This window comes from Accipiter gentilis, chromosome 23 (assembly GCF_929443795.1).
Source record: "Accipiter gentilis chromosome 23, bAccGen1.1, whole genome shotgun sequence".
NCBI lineage: Eukaryota > Metazoa > Chordata > Aves > Accipitriformes > Accipitridae > Astur > Astur gentilis.
This window is the reverse complement of record NC_064902.1, coordinates 9567090-9583306: the sequence shown is the minus strand read 5'-3', so window position 1 is coordinate 9583306 and position 16217 is coordinate 9567090. Positions and strand designations below refer to the sequence as shown.

The 16217-nt window shown below is 37.0% G+C and overlaps 1 protein-coding gene across 1 annotated transcript in view; it reads right to left on the bottom strand.

Annotated features, from left to right (window-relative positions):
* Positions 1-216: 216 nt before the first annotated feature.
* CACNA2D3 (calcium voltage-gated channel auxiliary subunit alpha2delta 3) overlaps positions 217-16217 on the bottom strand; it is a 479329-nt gene continuing 463328 nt past the window's right edge. Inside the window, exons 36-38 of the mRNA XM_049826767.1 lie at positions 2516-2628; positions 1618-1700; positions 217-636 (exon numbers count right to left, since the gene is read on the bottom strand). Of these exons, the coding sequence (XP_049682724.1) occupies positions 544-636; positions 1618-1700; positions 2516-2628 (289 nt within the window). The 3' untranslated portion in view covers positions 217-543. The remainder of the gene's footprint in view (positions 637-1617; positions 1701-2515; positions 2629-16217) is intronic.

The following is a 16217-nucleotide window of genomic DNA, read 5'->3' as shown; positions in this document are numbered from 1 at the left end:
ATCAGCACAGTGTATTACCTGCTCAGCTCCATACATGCACATGTGTTCCCTTGACTTGTTAATAAAAGCTATTCTGCCTTATTATAAAAGCTAACTCCACATTTTCTATGAATTTTTTCAGAAATAGGCTAAAAGCATAATAAAACATCTTCCATTTATTTTATTCTCTTCTCATCATTAATTAATGGAACAAATATATTATCATACTTAAAATACACTCTGAAACTGTGATTTTAATATACTTTATTGAAAAAAGTACACAGTTTTAAATTGTTTTCAATGGGACAAAGCAATGGTCACCTCTATCTACCAAGTCCTTTTTAGATGAATCATGACTACCATATGCCAAATTCACATCTGCATGACTTGCAAAGTAAAAAGATAAATCTTTTTTCAACATATCTTTAAGAATTTACATCACCAACAGTTTAAAATCATGAAATGCTGATGCTCTGACTATATTTCATGTCCTCTATGTTGCACCATTTCCCAGTTCACAGTTTATCCATGTATTAGCATGCCAATTGAACACATCAGTCAATGTCACCTTGAGAAAATCGCCAACAGCAGAGGAAGAAGAACAAGAGGAGGTTTAGCACTAAGGCATGAGACACCACCACATTCTCTTGCATTTTCCTAAAGAAAAAAAAAAAAAAAGGAAAAGAAATACAAGCCATTACACTCAATTATGATACATGATTAATTACCAAACTACAGAGGCAGAAGAGGATTGGTACAAACAACAAAACCCATGAACTAAATACACTCAGGAAGTAATACAGGTACACATTTTCATTTGAACAAGTTTAGACTGTAGACTGAAGGTGAGCATGATCAACAAGCATTACACAGTCGCCTCCGTGCCATATTTTAGATCTCATTCTACATTGCATTACACCATCAAAGGCATGAAATAAAGTTACTCCGGAGTAAAACAGATGTCTATGAACATATGCTGTACAAGCCATTGTAATCACATCCCAGTCTCTATCAGATCTCCGTGGCCTTATACAAGTAAGAGTACTATGCAGAACACAGAGTAGTAAATATGTGTAGTGACTCTCCCCAAGCAATATTATGTGTAAACATAATAGCACAGTGCAGACTAATTTTGATAAATTCCAACTTATGTGAGAAAACAAATCCTGAACTATAAAGGAGCACAAAATAAAAAGTGTGGCAACTAAAAGTCAAGTGATATATTTACGTGTAAACTATAGCATGACAGTTGAGATTCTGAAACTAGTTACTGAAAAAAACATTAACAGCACAAAGTTCCCAACCATCTCTAATGAGGAGTCTTGTGGTCAGTGCTTGAGCCAGAGTAGGTTCTCAGATATTCCTGGCTGCCAGTTTGTGCTCACATCCTACCACGTTCTCTTATACGATACAAAACAGTCTACAGAAGCAGCAAGTCGAGACATTGTCTACAAGAGTACTAAAAAGATCTGCAGCACTTACAGTGTCACTCACTTCCCTTACTACTGTGTTCTGAGTGTTCAGGACATTTCCTGATGTTTCATCTTAGAAGATACTTTTCATATTTTTTTTTTTTTTTTTAAAGAAATAAAACATCTACCATATTCCAAAAGAAAGGAAAAGTAGATAGAAACTTACTTCAGGGTGAAATCCATGACAAGATTCTGGGCGTCGTCTTATCTTCTGAGATTTTAAACGTTCACATTTAAGGGATTCATTATGTACAAGGTAGTTAAGGAGAGATATTCTGAGCATTGTATTTTTATGTGAGTGTTTTGAAATGAATGCAATGAAAATCCTTCAGCTCCTTCCTTACCCTCCATAAGAAACCCAAGGTGATATGTGTGGTCAACAGAAAAAAAGGTCGAAGGTAATTCTACAGCTTTCTCCTCAGTGATCTGTAGTTTAAAGAGTATCATTTGCACTTACACTGCTGACCTGTCTTTCCATAATAAGTCTGCAGTAAAAGCACACTGCAGGCTACTTTTGATAAATTCCAACTTCTGTGAGTAAACAAATCCTGAACTACAGATGAACACAAAATAAAATGTGGGACAACTAAAAATCAAGTGATATATTTATTTTACTACATTTTTATATTTTTGGAGAGCAGGATTCTGAAATATTTTCAGTATTCCAGTCCAAGCCTAAAATAAAAAGTTATCTATATTTTAAGTTTTATAAGTTCCAATATCAGGAGCTCCATTCTTATAAGGAAATCACATACTTAGGGCCTAATTTGAAAGGTGTTCAGCTATCTAAAGGTGACCATGACCTTATCATATTTAAAGATTCACATAAGTGTGTTTGCTTAATTTGTACTAGCTGTTAAAAAAAAAAAAAAAAGAAAAAAAAGTGAATTCTCCTTGAAAATAAGTAAGAATGCATTCTCAGCTGGCTTAGTTTCAGACATACCCAGCACTTATAATTGGTAACAATGCATTCTTAAGTCATGTTGCAAGTTTTACATAATAAGAAATTTTTCAACATTTGGATCTTGAATCTCCTTCTGACAACTTTGCAAGTAAAAGGATATACCTTATTTCTATAGGTGCCATGGTAATTGGTGGGACAGAATCACAGAAGCATTCATTATCTACTACCACCATGAAGAGATTGCTGCTTGGGATTTGCTGGATAACAAAAGACCTGCAAATTAAAAACAAATCAAATAATGGAGACATCATCTGTATTTCTGAGCATCAGGTTTTGTGAGGGCTTTTTGAACTTGTCAACAGCGCCTGTATTATAGTCACAAATATCATTGACTTTATATGTCATACTATATCTCCACACCTTGTAGAAGTAGAGGGCTTTGGACAATGCTTCCCTCAGTTCACAGAATATGGTTGCCCATTCTGAGATATACATGAGCCTGAAAGTTTCACAAGTGAAGCAGAATGGATAGGCTTATACTGCCGACACATTACAGTGAAGACTGAGACACAAGTGAATTACCAAGGAGTTTATCACATTTTTTTCTTTTTCAGATTTCAATCCTGAATCTCTGCTCTATTATGAATACCTAGCTATGTATTTAGGATCTGGAATTTTTAAGTACACATGAAACTGATCTGCAAAAAATAACAAAGGTTCTTCTGCAGCCACGTAGTGATAACTCTCGGTCCCAAACTTTAGCCTCTACAATCACATTAGGGCCTTTATTCGCCCTGGCTCTTGCTTGAAGCAACATGAACTACTGGGAAAGATCTCAGCTTTCATCTGTCCTCTTGGGAGTCGTTTTATTACTGAGCCAACAAAACAGAGATTAAGCCTCAAAATCTTCCTAAGCGAGGAGATTTATTTTAGAATAATGACGACTATATGGTACAAATATGGTGATAACTCAGCACCACATTCAAATTAAGACAAAGTAGGCAACTCAAAAGGAGAGTGAGAAATAAAGACATTACTTGTAAGAAGGAAAGCACCCAGGGGAGACCAGGGAAGGATCCTGTGGGCACTATTCAACGAACCACACAGTTACAATGAGCCAAACTCCTAAGCACGTACCAAAGAGAAAAGGGGGAGGAGGCAGAGCCAAGTCGGCACTGTTTAGCCTTTTCTTTGAAATTCAGGACATAACACAAAGAAAGGCTTTATGGCTTATACCCGATTCTTGAAAATTTTTTAAAACAATCTGTCAGAATTTGTGTATGGTATCAACAGAATATCTGCCATATCGAATATCATCAAAAAATGGCAATTCCGGGAATTAGGTGTTTTTCAATGTGGTATGCTGGTAAACGTACAGAACGTTAAGTGAGGGTTTGAGCACCAAGAAGATGTGGAGAGAAACATATTTTTCCTCAGACATCTTTATTTAAAATACATATTGTCTTACTAAAATAACTCCTTGCTTTTTCCAAAGATCACAGAAGATGAAATAGCGGAGGGGGCAGGGGATATTCAAACCTAGTTTCAGAAAAAAAAAATTTGGAAAACTTACTATAAAAATGTTGCCAACGGAAAGATTAAACACTTTTCAGTATTTTTTAAACTTACTGAACCTCCATTAAAATTACACTTAGAGTGATCTGCAATATGTTAGCTTTATGTTTATACATCAAATATACATTTATGGCGTAATGTAAAAGGCTCAACTTTATAAATGTACCTACCAAACAGCTGGAGCATGTAGCAAGACTGACATCATTGTAATTGAGCATCTGTGGCTTTGTGGATTTGTGTGTGGGAGAAATGGGGCCAATAAAAGGAAAGGAGGGAAAACCTTTAACAGACAATAAGAGCAAAACTGTACTGCATGAATTTATCAAAACAGTTACGAATAAATCAAACCCTAAAGAATAGAAAAAAAAATATTAATTTCATTCCCAGGAATTAGCAGTATTTGGATTTTGTGCAATCTGAAACTTCTACGTATTGTGTCTTTAAAACTAGCTCAGAAAAGGACCTGAAGGGTAGAAAGTGTTGTAACAATTAACTGGATGCCAAATGATGAATTTCTCTTTTTGATGAGAAGGGAGTAATCACTCTTCTGTTGTACCTATGGCGTGCCTGACTCCAAGACCTTTTGTGACAACCCCTTTTTTGTGCCTCCCCCAGTAAATACTGAAGCCTGTGAGAAAGTATGTACCATACAGCCAGGCTTAAAGGTGCCATTTCATGAAAGGTGGGTACATTTCCCATTTTATTTCTTCTTTCACCCACTTCTCTGAGGTGGTGTAAGAGCCGCACAGTATAGGCTATTGCTTCCCCAAAGGAGGGGGGGGATGGGGGAGGGCAGGGAGAAGTAAATAAAAATTTGGGAGCTTTTCCTATTACTTCACCTAGCTGGAATGAAAACAGAAAGCACTTCAAGACAGAAGTTTCCACTACAGAACCATGATGCCGAGTAAATTACTATATGGCTTCTCTGACAAAAAAAGTCAAAAACTACAGAGGTTTATAGGAATTAAGTCCTACACTTACAGAAATTTTTGCTACACCTGGGGAATGCAGTATATGCATGGACTGATGGAAATTATGAATTAAAGGAACTGCAAAGAGCAATATATTATGTTAAGTCAAAAAAACTTCCCTACTTTAGGAATTATATGGTAGATATCGACTAATTACGCTGGTTCCGTTTACCAAATAGCGAATATTCTTACAAATCTACAGTCTGTTTATCTATTACAGAGCTTTGTGAAGCGTCTAACCTTATGATGACATCCACAGAACATGTGACTGTCATCTAAAAAAGATGTCACCCACAAAAAGATGAAAATTTTGGCTCACTGCAGCTTTTGTATCCATAGTGCATAATAATATCTTGCAAAGTGGAACAACTAGCTTCTCATCCACCGTACTAGAGATAAATTAAAAAGAAAATGTTACCTTCCACCAGCAGTAAATGAATGTTTTCCCTTTCACAATCCTCAAACATAATCTTGAAGTTGTAAAGCCAAGCGTGTGTCCTCACCAGTCATTGACTTGTGAGGTCACAGGCGAAGGATTAACTTATCAACAAGTGAAGAGAGAGGACTGAAGACAGAGATCGAGTCGAGCAAATAATTAAGGGCAAAAAAAAAATACGTCCAGGTTAGCGTTCGTTTCTATTAATAGAACGTGCACAAGCAAATTATACTTCTTGCAGCTGCTGTAATTTAAGATCATTTCACAGTCATGAGGTATTCTTACCCTCACCAGATCAATGGCAAAGAAGTTTCTGCCAATCACAACCACTGCAGTTGCTCTGTGACTATTCAGATAATTCACATGGCACTGCTTCACTGCTTCCATGCCCAAACTGGATAAAGCACACAATCATCCCAGCAGCAGGTCTTCTGTTTGAGTTCAGCTTTCGGTTTCCATGGTGACATGCGCATACATCTTTGAAATTCATTTTCAGTGAATGTTCATGCCAGTAAGTCTCAGGAGCTGAACATTCACAGAAAACAAAAGGTGCATATACACAGTGAGAACAAAGCCTTTCAAATACTGAAATATTCCACCAAAATGTTTCCCTGCGTATGCCAAGATTCAGTTGCAAGGGAGAAAAAACTCTAGCAATGCTGAACAGCTTCCGTGACGGCAGTGGGAAATAAGGACAGTTGCTGACAAAGTAATGAAAATGGTCTTGTCTTTTAAGCGAGCTCCACTGTGAGTCTCTAAAGTTTATATTACAATAAGCATTTCTGAACACCTGCTGGCTTAGGCCGTCATTTGTGTCACTGGCAGCCAACTCTCAGGGACAGAGTAAGGGGTTTTATTGAACTTTCTTGCTGGTTTAAGAAACAAAAGAAAGTCTATGTGTAATATTTATGGAGAATGTTTCATGTTTAAATGGTAAAGCTCTTTTTGTGTTAAATAATGTAAATCTTTTGATTTGAACCTTTTTCCTTTACACCAGTATCATCACCATCATTTGATAGTGACAGCACAGAAAAAGCCTTGCGTATGTCTCCATATATAGAATGGAATAAACTGTTGGGGTTCCTGTTACGTTGAAGCCACTTTGACTCAATAAGAGCTTTATTAACAATTTCTCCTCCATCTTTCATGCACTGAGGAACTAGTTTGGTTTATTTGATGTGCAAGTTCAGAGACTTAAAACAGACCTGAACACAAACTGCTTCTTCACTTTGTGGGGAAGGTGAGGAAGGAAGACACTTAATACTTTGAAGGGGCAGAGAAAGGAGGAAGAAAATCTAGTCATGCCAAACTGTTTTGTTAATGAACTAAAAATAAGAATAGAGAGTAAATCTGCAAGAAACTCTGCATTTTGAGTCAGAGCATTACACAAGACTTTTCTCATGTTGCACACTATCTGCTTCTTTCTAACCTATTTCTGTATCCGCTGATATAAAAGCATCCACACAAATATAGAAATTGACTTGGGGAAAAAAAAAAAAAAAAACAGCTTCATGTTTTACTTGGAAATAGTAAATATTTGCTCAAAAGTGCAAGTATTTATCGTTGAAAATTAATTTATTATTGTGGAATGAAATAGGAAGACTTGGAATTCAAGTACTGCTGCATTCATAATCATATTTGCTAAAGTTGTGCTTATGAAGGCATGATAAGAAAGCACACTTTTAATGTGTGTCTGGTGGCTAAAGTGACTCTTCCCACAGAGAACCAGTTCCTTCTAATTTCTTAAGATAACCTAGAATATGGAAAGCATCATAACAGGACTGTAATACAACTCTTGGAGGGCAGTCACACCAGCTGCCTTTACGCATGGAACTCAGGTTCCTACATTAGAAGGGTAATCATCCCCAACTTTGAAGAGAGTACATGCAGAGCCACAGACTATTCAAGGATAATTCAGAGCAGGAGCTTGGCTTCAGTGATCTGAATCATCCTCTGCAGGAGGGTCTTTCTCTCTCTTTAATGGCCGAATAGTGATCCTGCAGAGAAACGCATCCTGAACGGGGTGAAATGTGATGCCTAAGGCTAAGTGCAGGCTACAACACCTGTTCTAAAAGAGCCAGCACACTGCATTCAAACCTGGGTTTATTTTCCAGTTTGAATCTCTTCCTTTTGCTTGTATATATAAACATTTTCATACGGTTATATTTTGATCATAATAATTTCTTCCACAGGCTACGTTTAAAAAAACCCAAACCAATGAACCTAATTTCAAAAAGGTCAGCTCTTTTTCTTATTACAAGAATTACTTTCTCCTGTAAGGAGGAATAATTAGAAGATATACTCAGGGCAGTAGCAGAGTAGGGATTGAGCTGACACTACCCTTGGTGCACTGCCCTCTTTCCGCACCATGTGCTTCTTTCTCTTCCTTTCATCTTGAGCCTCTGAACCTCTTGGGTGGCGAAGTACCAGTAAGGGAGAGGGACAAACCTCCCTGGAAAGGAGGGAAATGTTGCAAGGTGGGGGAAAGGGCAGGGATGTTGGGACAAGCAGTAAGAAAGGGACAGAGAGAAGGTGGTTATTAGTCGCTGCAGCAGGTGGCTTTGTCGTGGGGCCTCTGCAGTCTGTCCCCTTAGGGATTTCAGAGCATCTCCCATATCGATGAGAACAGGCAGAGCAGTAGCAAGGCAGAGCTAGACCCTTTTTTGATTGCTGGCTGCTGTAGCTATGAGGTTTCTATATCTCCTGAAGGAAGAAGACCAGTTTACTGGCCAACTTGAAAATCACACACTTCTCTAAGTCACTTATTTCCCTTCTTAATGCAGGTCATTGCTTCACTACAACTACCTGAATCATAAGGTGCAAAATCTGTATGTGGTAGCCTTAACATCTTGTCTCTGAGATGCTGCTGGCTTCAACTTTCCTTTCCTAACATAGCTGGATCCATAACAGGCAAAGCTAAGGTAATTCAGTTTCAAACACGCAAGAGATGTGTCTTGTCCAGCTAAGCAAACCTAACCTTTAAGTTGTTTACTCTCTACTATTTGACTATAACCTCTGCTATTAAAGGAAATCAATATTACTGTTAAACAGCTTAGTCTGTATTTCCATGCAGGAGAGAGAATCCATTTCCTTGTCCACTGATGTTAAGTTTTGGACAGGATATAAACTGAAAACAGACCTGAGGTTTCCCTACTAATAAGCAGCCATTTACATCGCCCCAGACACACCCAATCGTAAGGAAACGTGTTGAATGCAGCATATTTTGTACAGGACCGAGGGTGGGCCAGACAGCCGTAGAGGGGACGCAGTCATGTTAGGCTGTTCAGACTGAGGATCCCAAATACCACCATTTATTGTTCACTTGCACTGAACTATTTTCCTTTTTCCTGGCTTACAACCATGCTGCTATTAGCTGGTGGCCAGTGACACCGCTACACGACTTGTTTCAACAACAAAGAATGGTAATAAACCTCCTAATAGCCTTCAGAAATCTCTAATTTTCAGACCCATTTTTCCCTTCTTTCTTCAGACAGTTGCAAAGGTCGCAAAGAGTTTGAGGGAACAAAATGAATGACAAGTAGCATGGAACTCTGAAGATACTTACAGGATAAGACTACACTAGAGGAACAAAAATATTTAAAGAAAATATCTTCCCATTATCCCACAGAATGGGAGAAATGTCTCTGTGATTTGAGGATGATTTAAGCACAGCACCAACATTAAAAGCAATTCAACTTGTTTAAAAACAATGCTGTGTGTTTCTAGTTAAAACTTAATTATTGTTTTCTCACATAAATACTGCACTATTTTGCTTTGTTTTAAAACACGCTTGTTCATAAGTAACAGTTATTGAGTTATGTGGTATATATTACAAACGATATACTTTTTTTAATTTTACAGAAGTATGCTGCTCTTAAATCTGCGCTCATGACAACAGATGCTACGCAGTAGAGTATGTGGTCATGATAAACACATGGTTTAGGTGGGATTTTAATCCTATAAACATGTAAATGGCTGTTCAGATTCATCTTTAATTTCATGTTCAGGAGCTTTAACAGCCTGATTCAAGGGAAAAAAACCCAACCCATATGGGTATTTTTCATTTGTCTCTGTAATGACCATAGGAACACTTTAATACTATTGTTTAATGTTATAGTGAATGACTATGGGAATTTCATTCAAATTATGACTAGAATAATATCTCATTGTTGCATTAGCATATGTCACTCCTGTACTTACATAATCATATCAATCATTTTTAGGAGGCAACAGAAAAGATCTTTTAGCTACCAGTTGTTTTGCCCGTGTGGATGAATCCTACAAATTATGGAAGAATTTCACTGCGAGGAGTTTGAACTGAAATACACTGAGGGCAATACTTTCAAATTGGCAACCTAAACACGTGCACAAAGATGTGGAAAAGTAGTCTGAATTTCCATGGTACTCAACTCAGATAGCCCCCACTGGGCGCTCCGATGCTTGAGCATCTCTGTAAACTCAGCCATTCCCCTCCGGGCCTTCTAGTGTATTTTTTGAGTGCAAACCTGCGTTAATGAAGTTTGAGTATTTTGGATTAAGATTAGTTGTTACTTTGGGATTACATTTCATATCTGTCAAATTCAATCTTTCCTATTTTTCAGAGAAAGAAAAAACATACCAGCACCAGGGTACAGTAAATGGAAAATATTGTGCACTCTGCACTCAAATATGTGTTACTCACATAACTGTTGGTTGCAAATGTTCAACCCTAATGGTCTGGAACAAACTTTAAGCATTCAGCTGAAGTGCAGATATCCGCTGTGCTGTTTCCCAACTCCTATCATGTGCTTTCCAGGCTGCTGGCTACATTTCCAACCCACATTTCTCTCACTTATCACATTTTTTAAATGAATGAATGAAATGTTTATATCACAGTCAAGTTGGGCTACTTGGGTTTTTTTCAGATAAATGATGATAGAGAATGGAATATCTTTAATGCAATTTATAAAAATAACATGTATGCCAATAACAACATTTCTGAGAGCTGGAGCAGTTAAAGTATATGAAAAAAAAGCAGCTAGTGGTTCTCTTGTATAAAAAGAGACAGATAACCTCTCAGCCTCAGGCCTGTAACCTGACCCCATACTAGCAAAATATTGCTACCACGTATAGCCTGACTGACTGTAGCACAATTTGGTGTCAGTATAAACATACCTACTCAAAGCAACGTTTAGAATCACGGATTCAAATGAACAATATTATCCTCACCGTTCCTGCGTCTGCTGAAGGTTTGCAACCCCAGAGAGCTGTGGCATGGTTGGCAACCACTTTGCTTCAGATAGGAAACCCAGAAGGGCCGGTCCTCTTTCATTATCAATCAGGGGATGCTTTCTCAAATAACTGATGCTCAGATAAAAGTCCCTTACCAACTGCATATTAGAAATGTTACAGATGTCCAAAAGCTTTGAGTGCCCAGACCTTAGGAGGAAAAGAAGTACTTTGTGTAATGAGGAATTGGACTGTGCTCCTAAGCTTTCTAGTCCAGCCACCCACCCTTCTGAGGATGTAAGATAATGGAGAGTTTCAGATCACTAGGTTTAAAATGGACTGCAAAATTTTTGCAAAGAAACCAAGCTCAGAAATCCCACAAGCTTTACACATGAGTCAAGGTTCATACCCCTGAACAAACCTGAGCTGAGAACGTGGCATAAGTGGGTCCCCATAGGCAGAGGGGTTACCTGATTCTGTGGTGAACTGCTCACAATGAACAACAGAGGAGATACCGTAATCGGCACAAAGCAAATCATATCAGAGGTCTCTTAAAGCTTGGACTTTGCTTTTTGATGCTGGCACCTGGTTAGCAGGACAATGATAGGGAGGTCAGAAAAGTTATCCAGACTGGAAAATGCAGTTCTTTTACAGCACGTTAGCCAACGTGTGGTTTTTAGCAGAAGTTTTTTTCGCCCTACTTAAGTAGCTGTGGTTTGTATTGAGAGTTATCTCAGGTAATGTTTTTAAAATACTAGATGATTTCTAAGCTAGATTCTAAATATAATTTAGAGATTAAAAAGCCAGTTGATTTCCTCTGATTTAGGAAGGCTCACAAATATCACATGACATTGTAAAAGTAACTTTGGAATTGCATGAATTGGTAACTACTCTTCAGCTTTAGGTCCAGTCTCATCTACGAAGATGACATGGCTCTAGCAAAGAGATACAAAACGCAAACTGAAGTATAAAAAGCAGAGATGATCAGGAGATTCACATTAAAAGTGTAATAAACCCTAGAACTAAAGTGCTCATCGGATGTGCCCACAGTGTGCTTTGCAAGGATGTTGTTAATTTAGTTCTGTAAATGTAAACTTTAGCAATGATTGAGAAGGGCACATCTGACAGAATTAAGTACACTGCATGTCGTCTTCTCCATAGCTAGTTAAAACTCTGTAATATTTTAGGTAATATATAAATGTTCCCTGCACTGCACTCGAATCTTAAGAGTCACATTGTTTTTCCAAGTTAAAGGCTACTAAATATCCATTAAGCTCTCAAATCCTTTATAAAGAGAAGTGCTACATGAACAGATGCCTAAGTCATGTTTGCATTGTTTTTCATCAGAGTATAATATAATACGAATATATTATAAATTCAAATGAATTTCCTAGTATTAGCAATTCTTCACAAGTGTGCCTGGCTTTAAAAATTCACTGCAATGTTTCCCAATTTTAATGAGTTTTCCTTCTCCAAGCCATCTTTGATAGATACATTACTACTCAGCTTTATATATTATGGCATTCATACAACTTTTTGAATCTCCTGTCCTTACAAATATCCTTTCATTGTGTCGGCTACTATCTATCATTTGTTTAATATTTATTACTGCTTGTTCAAAATGTAAAATTATGTTAACTTTAAGCAGAGTAATATTTACATTTTATAGCACTACTGAGCTTAACTATGAACAAGTGAATGGGTAGGGATCACCACCTTCCCACGAAGAAGTTTTATTTATAAACTTCTCAAGCAATTCAGCTTTAGGCTTATTTGGAAGACATTTGGAAGACTCATTTGGGCAGCTAAGAGAGATAGCACTTCTCATCCTACTTGTCAGAAAAAAAAACTACAGCAAAACTAATGACAACATTAATAGACTGAATGGCTAGGAAGCTGACCCATGTGTCTCCAAGATTTTGCAGTACTTACAGATGGACCACATGGTCAGTGCTATGAAGTCTCCTAATGAAGAAGATGCACACATCTGCAAGAAAAGACCACCATACATTTCCTCACCTTTCTCTTCCTTCTATAGAGTCCCCCTCTCATTCGACATATATTCCTTGCCATTAAAAATACCCTTTGAAAACGATTACTATGGTCAGAATTTTTTTTACATTAAATCTACTTTTTCTCCATTGATCCATAGTGATTCTTTCATTCTCTAGCATTTTTATGATGATTATAATGCCAAGCAAATTGAGAGAGAGAATTTGAATACAGATTTGCATGGTTTTGTCAACTAAATAAACAAACTCCAAGGTTTTGATTTTGGGGGGAACACTCTGGTATAGAAACTGAGATAAGAATGAAAGGCTATTTTCAATATAAGGTGGCATTCTGTGTATAAGCAGTTACAATACTCCTGAATTCAACAAGGAGACTAAAACAGTTCTGAAACAAAAAAGGAACATTGGAAATCTTTGTCTATTTAAAAACAAAGAACCGAAGCAAACAACAAAAAACCCCCAACCTTGAAAACTGTCCAAAGGATTGTTAAACTAATGACTCGCAGGCACAGGCCTGCCTGGTAACATATATGTCTTGCCCTATTATTTCATATACCTATTTTCTTAAATGAAAATAGTAATCTTCAGTGTTTCCTGAACTGGTCATTTAAAATATACATTATCAAAGGTTAGAGTTAAACTACCCATACAGTGACTTTAAATTGCACCTGCATGACAAACATTATAATCACTGTTGCCTTTGGAGTGAAGAGGAAGTTACTCAGCACGCAAGCGGAGATGTGTGGGTAACACACAATATAGGATTTTAAACTAAGCATAAAGACCTTTAATAAACAATTCTAGCAGTTTAAATTGCATAATTTGATACTTTTTACAAGGAAAGAACAGGAAAAAAAGTATCTTTTGGGATCTTCTAGAGTGTTGGGGTTTTGGCTATGATAAGTTTCTACCAATACAGCTGTTGCCGCAAATATAAAGACTTTAACACTCATAAGTATTCTGCAAGTCTGGAAGATCTGATTTTCAAAACGGAGGTGCAAGATGGCTATAGATTAAGATTTTGATCCTTGAGCCTTCAACAATTAACTACTGAGGTATGTGAAATACTTTCCCTTGAAGATACTCCTTGACTTCCATGCACACCTAAGCAAGCTCTCAGAAATGAAGATCTGTTCAAAATTGCCAAGATCAGCAGTGAGCAGTTTGACTACAGCACACCCGTGACTCAACATGGGCACAGGTCAAAACCATTTCTGTCCATGGTATCACATGTGTACTTGGCATAGGTGCTGAAAAACCAAGCATGCAAAACCATACAGTCTAAACAAAGTATGGTGAGAACATTGGTTTTCTTCAGGGTCCTGTAAAATGCACACAGTAAAATGAATACAACCCAAAATGTCTTCTGAAGACTGACTATAATTTACTGCCCAAACTACACCAGGAAATCTCCAGGGATATTCTGATGTACATAGATAGAGCTCCAAATGAGAAGAAATTGGCCCTTGATGCTTTGATCGTTTTATGTGGCAAGCTGATTTGTTTAGAAGTAAACTAACTACATCTGAAAAGGCAAATGATTATTTATTTCATGGGAAATTGAACTGCGTATTTATTTACACATTTTAAACACGATCAAGTACAGCAGTTTGGCAAGCTTCTGCTGAGAAAGAAATGCAGAAATATTTCAGCAAATGTTGGTATGTTGCAAGATTAAGTGTTTTTTGAAAACCATTACCATTTTAATGTCTTCAGATTGCACTATTCCTGATACTAATACTCATGCCCTGAATAATCTGAATCTAATTTGTATTGTTATTTTATCTGTTACTGCCTAATAAGTGTATTCAGTGGACAAGTCTGAAATTTGCCATTATAAATCCGCACGAAGGGTTCAGTGTCATCCTGAACTATAATTCCACTGCCATTTACCTCTTTTTATTGACAATGAACAGCCCTCAATGCCCAGTCTTTAAGAAAGCAAAAGAAAGCATTTGTTTTATTGATGATTTTCCTTAAATAATTGTCTGCTTGCTAACACTCCAATGGGCCAAATATGTAATACATGGGATGGTGTTTAATCAAATAAGTAGCTCCTATCAATTTAACAGGGAATTTACATGTGATATACAGCAAAGTGAACACTTACATTCATCTCACATAATTAAAACACACATTTAAGTCTTTCCCAGGGTCACGATGATTGTAGCTACATACTTCCTTGCTTCCCTATGGAGAATATGGCTTTCTCATATTTACTTTTCTCTTTATTTTGTGTCTTAAGTCTGTGCACAAAGAATCAACTGGGAACAAAACATTTTCTCTGGGTTTTTGGTGTTGACCTTGTGGACCCCTGAGTGCTGCAATTAAAAGAGAAGGGGGCTTTGCTCCCTGGGTCATTGGAAGTAAGGCCAGATTTATGATCTGCATCCAAGTCCAATATGTCATCACACATGAACAGGAGAGGTTGAAAGGGCAGATTTTTAGGCACTTGACTGCGCAACTGCTGCCTGATTTGTATACTTATATTTTTACAGTTGAACACGCAAATTTGGCAACTATGCACTCAAATGGTTCCTTGCGACTTCGAAATTTTAAAATATACACTAAAGGTATAAATAGTCAGATGAGTAAGTTGCTGTGCCTACAGAAGATCTATACCCACATTCATAGCAGTCTGAGTTAATGCTGAAATTAATGGTATTTTCCTAAATGAAGCCAGATGAAAACATCTGAATTCTCATGCAAAAAATGAAATTTACAATTAGAGGAAACTTTGTTTGTTTGTTCTACAAACAGATGAGTGGATATACTAAAAAGATCAGGTAACTTTGGTCAAATATCAAAACAGGCACCATCCTTTCTAATTTATAACAACTTCATCTTTCTAAGGATGCTTTTCTTAGACATTTTTAGTGCTTTTAAAGTATCAGCAATTAAACTTTGCAATGGTGAGGTCACCAGAAAGAAAAAACTGGTAATGTAACCAGTGAGAATTGGTGAAGAACTTTGGTTGACACACTTACTTGTATTAAAAAGTGGCTAACACATTGGGGCAATACCTCATAAAACTGCAAGCAGCATTGAGATGTGATTTAGCCAAAGTCTTCAAATTTAATGTCTAATCAAAAACACATCTCTGAGCAGCACAACACCTTTAAAACCCATACCAAGTGTGTTTGGCATTAGTGTAGCTCTGACTCAACAGAAAGAGTGCCATTTGACGTTGATAAAGAAAAAATGTTTCTCTTTAGAAATTAACTATTTCCGACACTGAAGCTGCCATAGAACATTCAACAGTCTATCACCTGAGTAATGCTTGCTTTTTGCTATAAAAGGGAATAGCTTAGTGGAAAATATGAAAGCATTTCAGATTTTTAAAAAATCCCAGTTTTTCCTCTCTTGTTGACAGTGCTTAGAAAATGTGGGTTGACTTGTTTTTGATTGCTGTTTGAATAACAGATTAATTTAATAATCGTTGGGATATTGAATAACAAAAAATTATGGGATGGGACAGCCAAACTGTGACCCTAATGACATTCTTATGTTAATTCTTATTTTCTTTTAGGCTCCTGCTTTCTTAATAAAACCTATATTTTTGAAAATCGTTTTTTAAACATTGCAAATTATCCCAAAGTAGCATTTATTTTTTGCTAGTGAAAGATAAGTTTACATATAGAGAGTGTATTTTATAGGTCT